Here is a 10,891-nt window from a genome sequence, read left to right as displayed (position 1 = left end):
TGATTGGCTGGCCACCAGTCCAGGGTGTACCCCGCCTCTCGCCCGAAGACAACTGGGGTAGGCTCCAGCACCCCCGGGAGCCTAATGTGGCCAAGCGGTATAGAAAATGAATGGATGGACAATAACGTCCCTCAACCAGATTTTAAACAACAGACCAATGACATTTTTCACGGAAGCGGAACCATTTGTTTCCTCTTGCGGACACGAACGTATTTTGACCGCACACCAAGTCACACCAGTGCTTCATGCAGCACGGCGCGACATGTCTTTCTGGATGAAATTCTCATTGAAATACTGCTCCTAATACAAAAAGTAAGATTTTTTCGTTTCTGTTTTACTTTAGTTTCGAAAGAAAATGCTGGTTTTATGTCTGAAATGTTAAACAAGGTTGCGAATTCCATGCATTCATCTCTCCTAGCTACTTGATAGCAGCAATGTTACAAACCAATATTTTAGCAATGTTATAAAATTGAGCAAGTTTGTGTTTCAAGTCTGTGATTAATTCTGTCCGACTTGAAATGAAATGGTGCCTCTGGGCCCCATTGCTTTAACATTGAGTCAAGACAAAAGCTGTGACCGACCTACGGACAACCGTACTACAAAATATATAATAACTCATTTTTTCAATTGTAGTAATTTCAGAAATTTGTAACATTGCTACTAGATAGCGTTATGTAATATGACCGTATAATAGATACTGTACTTGATACATTGGATTATGTTGAGCCATCTTGACTAAGTCTTTGCTAATGCGACTCACAAACATTATTGCTGAATGCTAAGCGCTAACTATTTTTGTTGTCTCTTTTGTTGTATTTTTACGGGTGTCTAAAGTAAACATGGAGTCTCCTATTCCGACACCTGATGTTCGTCTAGACATGTCCCAGTGTTTGAGGAACCTGGCTTTGTCATCCCCACAACAAGATGCCATCAACGCCCTTCAAACAATCTACTCTTACTTGGATGAAGGATCACAGAGTCCAACCACTTCACTCCAGAGAGCAGAGTTCAGGAGGTCTCACTTCACTCGCACTCTCCAGGTCCTAGTACACAACATTCAAGCAGACTGGTTGCACCACCTCACTGCGGAACAGCGCTCAGAATTATGGGATGGACTCTTCCTCTGTGGTCCACCTGAACAGGCTCTCCCGGTGCTGATGGAGGGAATTGGCGAGCTAAGGTGCAAAATGCACAGAAGGAAGCATACATAGCATTCAGTCTTTTAACATCTGCTGTGTTTTGCAGGCTTGGTTCAAATCTGGACCACTTGATCGGCATCATGGAGAAGTTCCTTCAGAGGGGTCGATTGTCTGACCTTCTGTGGTCCTACTGCCTGGAAGGGCAATCTGACTCCCCGCAGCTCAGAGAGACTCTCTTAGCGCGAATAGTGGCACTGCCTGACCTCATTGCCAATAAGCTGCATCACAACAACAAACCCGCCTTCCTTCCTCAGCAGTACTATCCTCAACTTGCTGCAGGGATGCTCACTGCCTTGGAGCGCACGTGCAAGGCACTGAAAGGTGACATGCCATATTTGTGTATTTTTTAAATACATAAATATTGATTGTTAATTTGTCTTCTGGTATTTAATAGATGGCACAAGCTGTTCATTGGTATTTGTGGCTCAGACACTTGGAAAACTATGTGCCCAAGGACATAGTGGTAAGTATACAGTGCATGTATTTCAAACCCCATATACCGGATTGAACCATTACCCGACCATTGCACTATATTTATGCCGAGAATGTCAGCCAAGGTATAGAGATTTATACATACAAATTAGTAAGTGGCACCGGACAACAGAGCTTTTCTTCCTGTCACTCACACAAACACACATGACCTGGAGAGATGCAGCCGCCCCAAAGAGAGCTGTTTATTAGTCAGTCATCAAATAACTGTCAACCTGATTTTTAATTGCTCTCTACTCGTCTTTGGTAATGGTTTTATTTCATTTGAACGTGCATCAGATTACAATTGAGTGCATCCCATAATCAGTTCACAGTTCCACATGTCCAAAAGGAGTAGGAAGAAGCAAAGCTTATTAAATCCTACCCCTCCATCTGGTACTTTTACCTTTTACTTTTACATTTGTTCACTTCCTGCTTTACTAATATAGTTGAAGTTTTTTATTTTTAATTTATTTTTGTCACGTACCGAAGTACGAGGTGATATGAGCATCCAATGACATAATGGGTACCATAGTAAGTGTCAATATAGTGATATATATATAGCACATCATGACTGGTTCAAGACTCTTCATCCTTGTATTTAGCAAACATCAACTGCTTGTATTGTTTCTTGAATTGGCTCATCGTTGTGCATTGTTTGAGGGTCTTACTCAATCCATTCCATAGTTTGATTCCACATACTGAAATGCTATGGCTTTTTAACGTAGTCCTAGCATAGAAGTGTTTCAAATGTACTTCTTCCCTGAGATCATATTTCTCCTCTCTTGTAGAGAAGTATTGGATGACATTTTTAGCTAATTGGTTGTTTTTTAGCCTTATGCATTATTTTAACTTTGATTTTGTCTTAGAATTTCTTTTTCCAATAACAAGTTGTCTTATAGTATACGGTACGAGTCAATCCAATCTTTAGATATGCCAAATAGTGGCTCATTATTATTATTATTATTACCTGTCACTATGGAACTGTGCTGCTACTAAGCTACTAATAAATAATAATAAGCCTTTTGTTAAGTAGTGTCATGAAAAGCTGCCTAATATTCCGCCCGAGAGTGTTCCCTAGTTCCACCTTCCACCTTAAATATTCCCAATAACTGATTCGTCTACGTCTAATGTTGAATGCTGTCATTGATAACAAGACCCGTATCTTATGTATTCCACCTGTCTGTGTAGGTTTGGTGCTGGCAACAATGTCCCATCGAATGTCTGCACTCACACGCACAGACATGGTGTGGCGGAGGGTTTGCTATAAACTTCTGGACAACGTTCCGCTGCGATGGATAGAGAGCGTGCTCACCGGCCTGGTGCAGGCTGTCCGTGGGTGAGGATGCTGGGATAATCATCTTCTACTTTGAATATATATAAGACAACTCTGAACATAAGACAAACTCTTGTGAGTTGAGCACAAAAGAGAGTGAGCATGCTCTCAACTATTAAGCCTCGTTGTGGACTCGGGGCTGCATGTGTGTAAGCGAATGAGATCTTCACATGATTCGCATAAGTGCAACTGTATTTTTCAGGCCTGATGCTCTGGGTAGAATCATGGGGAATCTCGTTTTAACCAATAAAACAGCCCAGTTTGTCATCACACATAAACTGCTCTTGCTACAATACAAATATGAGGTAAGCTATTACAGTACATTCAGTGTAATTAATGATTAATATGATAGTACATGTATTGTTTTTCCTCCTAGACGCGCGTGTTGAGAGTTATCCTAGGTTACCTCGCTGCAGACAAGGACAGAAGACCCCTGTTAATCAAAGTAGGTGCGTTTAGTAACATGATTCCTCGTAGGATTCTAGTAGTGTGTCTCTTCATAGGTGTTGCGGTCCATTGCCCAAGCATGGGCCAATCCCAGCGCGGTGAAACACACTCCTTTGGAGCAGCAGCTGTACGTAAGCAAGATACTGATATTATGCGTCAGTCTCCTGGATGACGCAGAGCTGCAAGAGTTACGCTCGGGTACCACTCCTCCTTGTCTCATCCCCTTACTGTATTTGATGTCCGTCACTGATGATGTTTGTTTTGGTGTAGAGCTGCTGCAATGTATGCTGGGAGGCATGCATAGCCACCTGGACAGCAACTTGGACCGCGTCAGGCGCATGGGCATGGTGGTGGGGGAGTGTCTGAGCTCCCGCATGAATGTTAATGGAACCAAGCTGACGTTTCAGGTCATGAGCCATCAAATCTTGAACCACACTCCCTAACCGGTTAACTATCAATGGTGGAGATTGATGTCATTATATATTAGCTGTATCGCTGTTATTGCAATTCACGCATGTCCGTTTACTGTCAATGTGCACTTACCGGAAGTGCCGATTGCAATACGGTGGAAACCTATTTTTTCTCCTGTAGCCTGTGTTGTAAACAAAAAAATAATAGGACTATAAAGATGACTATAGGGTTGTTACAGGGCTCTAATCATGTTAAAAATGAAATTGAATCCTATTTTGTAGAAATTCACGTGGTCGGTTCTGGAATCAATTAACTGACGACTGTATTCACATTTGAGAGGCCGAAACATACGACAACTGAATCCGTAAAGCAATGGGAATCCAATTAATCTGTTCCCATGAATACGTATATACACTAACACTCAGAAATACACAGTGTGCTTGAATGTCTCGAGTGTCTGTTCTATGACCAGATAAACCAAATAAACACACGCATAAAAAAGTGATTAAAGGATTCCCTGGCAGGAATCTGTCTATAGTGTCTCAACTCTAAAAGAACCACAGAGACTGAGTCACCAATGCATGACCGCTAGTTTGCGAGGCACACTGTCTGGCTGTAAGACAGTGTACAAAAACGGTGATATATTTGAAGCAATCATTCATTTTCTACCGCTTATTCTTACGAGGGTCGCGGGGGTGTTGGAGCCTATCCCAGCTGTCTTCGGGCAAGAGGCGGGGTACTGGTGGCCAGCCAATCACAGGACACATATAGACAAACAACCATTCACACTCACATTCATACCTATGGACAATTTGGAGTCGCCAATTAACCTAGCATGTTTTTGGAATGTGGGAGGAAACCGGAGTACCCGGAGAAAACCCACGCAAGCACGGGGAGAACATGCAAACTCCACACAGAGGGTGGAATTTAACTCGGGTCCCCTAGCTGTGTGGCCTGCATCCTAACCACTTTTTTCCACCGTGCAGCCTAAAGCAATCATTTTCATCCAAAACCTTATTCTCTTCTTTTTCTTCTTTGCTCCTTTTTTGCAACCACTCAAGTTAGTCCGTCCCTTTATACGATTATGCCCACGAGATGCCCATGATCGAGGGTAGTTAGGATCCCCCACATGTTGCGTGCTGACGGTGCACTGCATTTGTCATGTGAGCGCACTTACGCAGGGTGGGGACCAACTCCACATTTTCTTGCTTCTCCCCTTTGTCTAGGTGGAATGTTTTAATACCTTTATCCATATAGTTCAATGCACGCATTTGAATCTCCATTTGAACACAGTTTGCCCGATTCTATTGAACACTTATCATTCTGTGTTATAGTATGAACAAGATGAGGAAACTCAAGAGATTGTTTCTCTTATGACTTCAATGAATATGGATGAATCTGACCTGGAATCGGAAGACGGGTAAATATATTTTATTGTTTCAGCAATGATGAATTAAGGTGTAATGATGGTTTTATTCGACATCGTCTACAGGATCATCCCTCCTCAAGAGATCCCAGCAAATTCATCCACATGTAGTCAACCATCACAAAATGAATCGGAAATGCAACCATTAAAAACTGATGCAGACTCCGACCTGGACAGGTAAGTATTTACAGTGTAATTATATCATTAATAGATTTACATGTCTAGGGCACTACTACAAAGTGGTAGGAGTACACTGGATGCCTTTTCAAGTTTGTCATTTTTGTTTTTTTTTACTGTAATTGGTGTAGGAGCTGCACGGTAGTCGAGTGGTTAGCGCGTATACCTCACAGCTAGGAGACCAGGGTTCAATTCCACCCTTGGCCATCTCTGTGTGGCGTTTGCATGTTCTCCCCGTGCATGCGTGGGTTTTCTCCGGGTACTCCGGTTTCCTCCCACATTCCAAAAACATGCTAGGTTAATTGGCCACTCCAAATTGTCCATAGGTATGAATGTGAGTGTGAATAGTTATTTATATGTTCCCTGTGATTGGCTGGCCAGCAGTCCAGGGTGTACCCCGCCTCTGGGCCGAAGACAGCTGGGATAAGCTCCAGCACTCCCTGTGACAAAATGAATGAATGAATGCCTTTGGTGTCTGGAGATCATACATGACAACAACCAGGTGGCGCCAAACTTACACAAACAAGTGACTTCTAGCAATTTGCTAACTGTACGTCTTTCACTGTTGTTGCAGCGATGACGAGCTCACCCCCTACGACATGTCAGCAGATCAGGAAATGAATAAAGTCTCGCCACCCCGCTATCTACGAGACTGTCTGGAAAGTATGTTTCAACACGATTCGGTTTTCCTCCTCGCTCATCATGTCCTGACATCGTCATCTTGTACCATTCAGGCTTGATGTGCTCTGAGGAGTCGGAGCGTGTGGAGCTCAGCTTGAGTGTCGCTGAGGGACTGGTGAGAAAGAACACCTTTGCAACCAAAGAGGTACAATGGCAACACACCAGTTGTTTATTAATATGTTATCTAAGTGAAACCACGTCCTCAATGATGGAGGACTTTTAATGTACACTTGGAATAATCTCTATTGTGCATGTGTGCCTAATGTCTGGCTAGTGAGTGTATAATTGACATTTCATGTTATGTCTCAGATCAGTGTCCAGCTAACCAAAGTCCTCCTTCACATGGAGGATAAATACAGCATACATGGCTTCCTGGCTCTCAGACAGGCAATCATGGTGGCGCTTGTGGTCACTGACTGCATCCCGGTATGATCTCCTTTCATACTGCATATACCGTATTTTCCGGACTATAAGTCGCACTTTTTTTCATAGGTCGGCTGTTCCTGCGACTTATACTCCAGAGCGACTTATAAATGAAAATATATATAATTTCACAGACAGCCACAAGAGGGCACTCTGGACTTTCACACCAATATCTCCTACTCCTTACCAATTCAATATTTAAACAGTAGAAGTTAGCTTATGCTGCACGGCGGTCGTGTGGTTAGCGCGCAAACCTCACAGCTAGGAGACCAGGGTTCAATTCCACCCTCGGCCATCTCTGTGTGGCGTTTGCATGTTCTCCCCGTGCATGCGTGGGTTTTCTCCGGGTACTCCGGTTTCCTCCCACATTCCAAAAACATGCTAGGTTAATTGGCGACTCCAAATTGTCCATAGGTATGAATGTGAGTGTGAATGGTTGTTTGTCTATATGTGCCCTGTGATTGGCTGGCCACCAGTCCAGGGTGTACCTCTCACCCGAAGACAGCTGGGATAGGCTCCAGCGCCCCCGCGACCCTCGTGAGGATAAGCGGTAGAAAATGAATGAATGAAAGTTAGCTTACAAAGACAACTGAGAACGACACGACAGAACACAAATGCCCCTGTCATCTTGGCTTCCAAGATGACGTAAAGTCTGTTTTGGTCAAGTAGTTTGTAAATGCGGCTTATACTCCAGTGCGACTTATCTATGTTTTTTTCTCCCTAATGATGCATTTTTGGCCTTGTGTGACTTATACTCAGGAGCGACTTATAGTCCAGAAAATACGATACTATGACACTCATTCCTCATCATGTTGTATAATTGTTAATTACAGGTCACAGAGTACCTCACCACAGAGTTTTACTCCTTAGACTACAGCCTTCGACAGCGGCTGGACATGTTAGAGGTTTTTAAGAAAACACAGGCTCAAATTGAATGGTGCTTCATGGGTCCATAAAATGCTGTCATGTACTTACCAGGTTCTTGCTGCAGCAGCTCAGGAACTGTCTGAGTCAACACCAGGCTACACAGATACAGCTGTAGCTCCGAATTTGACCTCATGTTCAGCTAACAACACTGCACACTGGCAGCAGGTTGTTGAGAAACGCATTCAAGCGAAGACCAAGCGTGTCAGTAAGGTAGTTCAACCAAATACATTGAGAACTTTTCAGAAAACAATGCACACTCTTTATGCTTTAATATTGTGTCTTGTTGCTACAGGGAGTCACACAGCCTCCACTTCAGGCCGCAGCCAACCGTTATTCACCAGTGGCTGGATATTTCTTTTTTCCTCTCCTCAGGAATTATGACAAGTGAGTGAGATAATTGCATGTGAGCTTGCAATAGAAAACATTTAAATGTGTGTTAATGTCTTAATCACTTAATGTCTTTTAGGCCTCAGGTTACCTTTGACCTGTTGGGCAGTGACCACCTGGTATTGGGCAGGCTGATCCACACCTTGGGGCTCTTTATGTATCTGGCAGTGAATGCACCAGTACACACAGTCTTCTACTTGTAATGTTCACATAGCAGTTATTTTCCATGGTTCTCCAATAATAACATTTTCTACTTTTCTAACAGATAGCTGCACAAATGGGTCATGCCCTGCTTGATTTTGTGTGGGCGTTGCGCTACCATGCGGACCAGTAAGTGATGTTTTTTAAATGCAATAGTGTTAGATTTTTAAGCGTTAATAGTAATACCAAATATTATTATGCTGGCTGGTGTTTTATCATGAATAATAATTATATAATAATTAATATTAATTAATAATTATTAATGATATATAATATTAATTAATAATAATTAATATTAATAATTAATAATTTATTCCAGTATCAGTAGTGGTGCATCTTGAATGCCATCCTCGTGTAAAAACTAAGCCAAAATTGTTCATGTAATTGACTCATGGGTGCAAAATGAAATGAAATTTTATTTCAAACATTCATTCATTCATTTATTCATTTTCTACCGCTTATCCTCATGAGGGTCGCAGGGGTGCTGGAGCCTATCCCAGCTGTCTTGGGGCGAGAGGCGGGGTACACCCTGGACTGGTCGCCAGCCAATCACAGGGCACATATAGACAAACAACCATTCACACTCACATTCATACCGATGGACAATTTGGAGTCGCCAATTAACCTAGCATGTTTTTGGAATGTGGGAGGAAACCGGAGTACCCGGAGAAAACCCACGCATGCACGGGGAGAACATGCAAACTCCACACAGAGATGGCCGAGAGTGGAATTGAACTCAAACATGATAATAAACAAATACAATAATGATCATGGAAAATTATATATGTGAGAACAGAAGATTTAGTCTTATAGCTGTGATGTTATTTGTAAATGTTTTTTTTTCCCCAAGGATGGTCAGACGAGGCATCCTCTTTGCTGTCTGCTCCGTATTCTTGGCCATGCCCTGTCAAAGTCTTCTGGTGGACCTTGCTGACCAGCTCTTTGAAACCAGATCTTGGTTGGCAGGTTGGCTTTCCCATTCAATGAAACGCAAACACACATACACCGACCGAATATACAGTAAACCTCGGATATATCGGATTCAATTGTTCCCACTGGTTTTGTCCGATATAAGCGAAATCCGTTATATGCGTATACCGGTAAATGTCCGTTTTACGCATATATCGGATTTATATCCGGTATATGCGTAAATCGGATTTTATCCATTATAAAAAGGCACTTCCTTGACTATGTTTCCAATGTACTTGGACTGGGCAATGAAAAGAGACGTAAGGTAATGAGAATTTAACTTTATTGGATCCCATCCATTTCAATAGCATGTGACGTCATTATCGTTTGCACTTACGTTTATCGTTTGGTTTCTAAACCTCGCTAATAGCAACAAGAAGGCATTTCTACAGATTTGAGAATTTTTTTTTATTTCATTGTACATGTCTGTAATTCATACAAAGATGTTATAATCTTCAGCTTTGGCTGTGAACATGGATCAAAGATGGATCAAAGGCCACGATGCGGCCATCCGATATATGCGAGGGAAATTAGAACGTGACTGGAGATTTTGTCCGAAATAGGTGAAATCCGTTATAAAAAATCCGATATATGCAATGATTTTTTATTGGAAATGCATTACAGAAAAATTGGTTCTTTTTTATCTGTCCGTTGTGAGCGAATTTCCGATATATCCGAGTCCGATATATCCGAGGTTTACTGTACACACAGCTGCACTGATTTCTGGGAAGAGGACAAGGATTCAGGATGTCCTGTAATATGCATATTGTCTGTGACGTGATTGCTATAATGAGTCGTATTCTTTTTTTGTCCATCCTGCAGCTCAAAGTAGTTTCACATAATAGTTGCCAGGAGCTGAATCACTATTTCCTGTTTAAAATGCAAACAAAAAGTGTATCCGTGTCAGCTTTTTGTGTGCTTTGCTGTTCCCAGATGTAGCTGAGGGGGATCTGGATGCCGATTGCAGGAATTTGGCTGTGCACTGTCTGGTACTGATGGATAAGAGCTTGAAGAAAGAGCTCCAAAACCCACACGCCCGCAGCATTGAATCTTGATCAAAGTGAAACTAAGCACCTCGTCCTCACAATGACTGCATCATACCCAAGTGATGATGACGATAAACTCCCTGGAACAGGACGCCCCGCAGAAGAAATACAATACTCATTTTAGTCTGATTGTACATTATGGATACATCAGGTTACGTATGCATAAAGTGAAGAAAATGTGTCATTTTTATTGTGTAGTATTATGCAAAGAGGATATCCTTTATATAGTACAGGATGATCCTTTTTGTATGGCTCTTTCCTGTACAAGCAGATCTCACTGTTATTGTTTTTGTTTTGCAAAGGACATCCTGTGAATATACATATTGAAAAAAAATGAATTAGGCATCCTCCCGTGACATAAAGGGATAGTTTCACAAGACAATGAGCTCACAGAAATCCTGTTGCTTTTAGAGAGATAGACCATTTAGCGGGAACTGTACATGTGCATTTAGATTAGATTGTGTGTACATTTCTGACTATGACATTATTTCAACAATGATTTAAATATGTAAATAATGCTGTCATTTGTCAAATTAAATTTCTATATTTTTATTGAAAATGTGTACAAATAAAACAATTTTAATACACTTGTGCATGCAAATATTAAATTGTTTATTGTTTAGCTTGCTTTTCACTATGAATAATGTCCAGCAGGGGGCTCTTCAATAGTAAGCAACAACACGACTACCCATCCTTACTCACGCTTAATGGGTTACTCAACCTAAAATGACATACAGTATATGAATTAACATGACTAGCTTGAAAAGAATGGCCGAACTACTCATGGATCATT

General features: G+C 41.8%; 1 protein-coding gene across 4 annotated transcripts; it reads left to right on the top strand.

The window, feature by feature from the left end:
* The first annotated feature begins 99 nt into the window (after positions 1 to 99).
* On the top strand, positions 100 to 10,416 carry telo2 (TEL2, telomere maintenance 2, homolog (S. cerevisiae)). Of its 4 annotated transcripts, XM_078788834.1 has the most exons (21): positions 100 to 312; positions 835 to 1,180; positions 1,246 to 1,520; positions 1,594 to 1,662; positions 2,859 to 3,006; positions 3,206 to 3,308; positions 3,380 to 3,448; positions 3,507 to 3,648; positions 3,721 to 3,857; positions 5,196 to 5,281; positions 5,354 to 5,464; positions 6,039 to 6,127; positions 6,199 to 6,290; positions 6,455 to 6,571; positions 7,402 to 7,473; positions 7,547 to 7,705; positions 7,788 to 7,879; positions 7,962 to 8,061; positions 8,148 to 8,212; positions 8,934 to 9,049; positions 9,986 to 10,416. In XM_078788834.1, the coding sequence occupies exons 2-21, from the start codon at positions 840 to 842 to the stop codon at positions 10,105 to 10,107; spliced, it is 2,505 nt and encodes an 834-aa protein (XP_078644960.1). In that variant the 5' UTR covers positions 100 to 312; positions 835 to 839; the 3' UTR covers positions 10,108 to 10,416. The 4 variants fall into 4 exon arrangements, 3 of the variants coding, with proteins under 3 accessions (XP_078644960.1, XP_057917716.2, XP_078644961.1); XM_058061733.2 differs by lacking the exon at positions 100 to 312 and having other exon boundaries at positions 831 to 1,180; XR_009120755.2 differs by lacking the exons at positions 100 to 312; positions 9,986 to 10,416 and having other exon boundaries at positions 831 to 1,180; positions 7,962 to 8,081; positions 8,934 to 9,014.
* The last annotated feature ends 475 nt before the right edge of the window (positions 10,417 to 10,891 follow it).

The sequence above is a fragment of the Doryrhamphus excisus genome, unplaced genomic scaffold (assembly GCF_037039965.1).
Source record: "Doryrhamphus excisus strain RoL-2023G ecotype Guam unplaced genomic scaffold, RoL_Dexc_Guam_v1.1 HiC_scaffold_24, whole genome shotgun sequence".
Taxonomy (NCBI): Eukaryota; Metazoa; Chordata; class Actinopteri; order Syngnathiformes; family Syngnathidae; genus Doryrhamphus; species Doryrhamphus excisus.
This window is presented reverse-complemented; position numbering and strand designations above follow the sequence as displayed.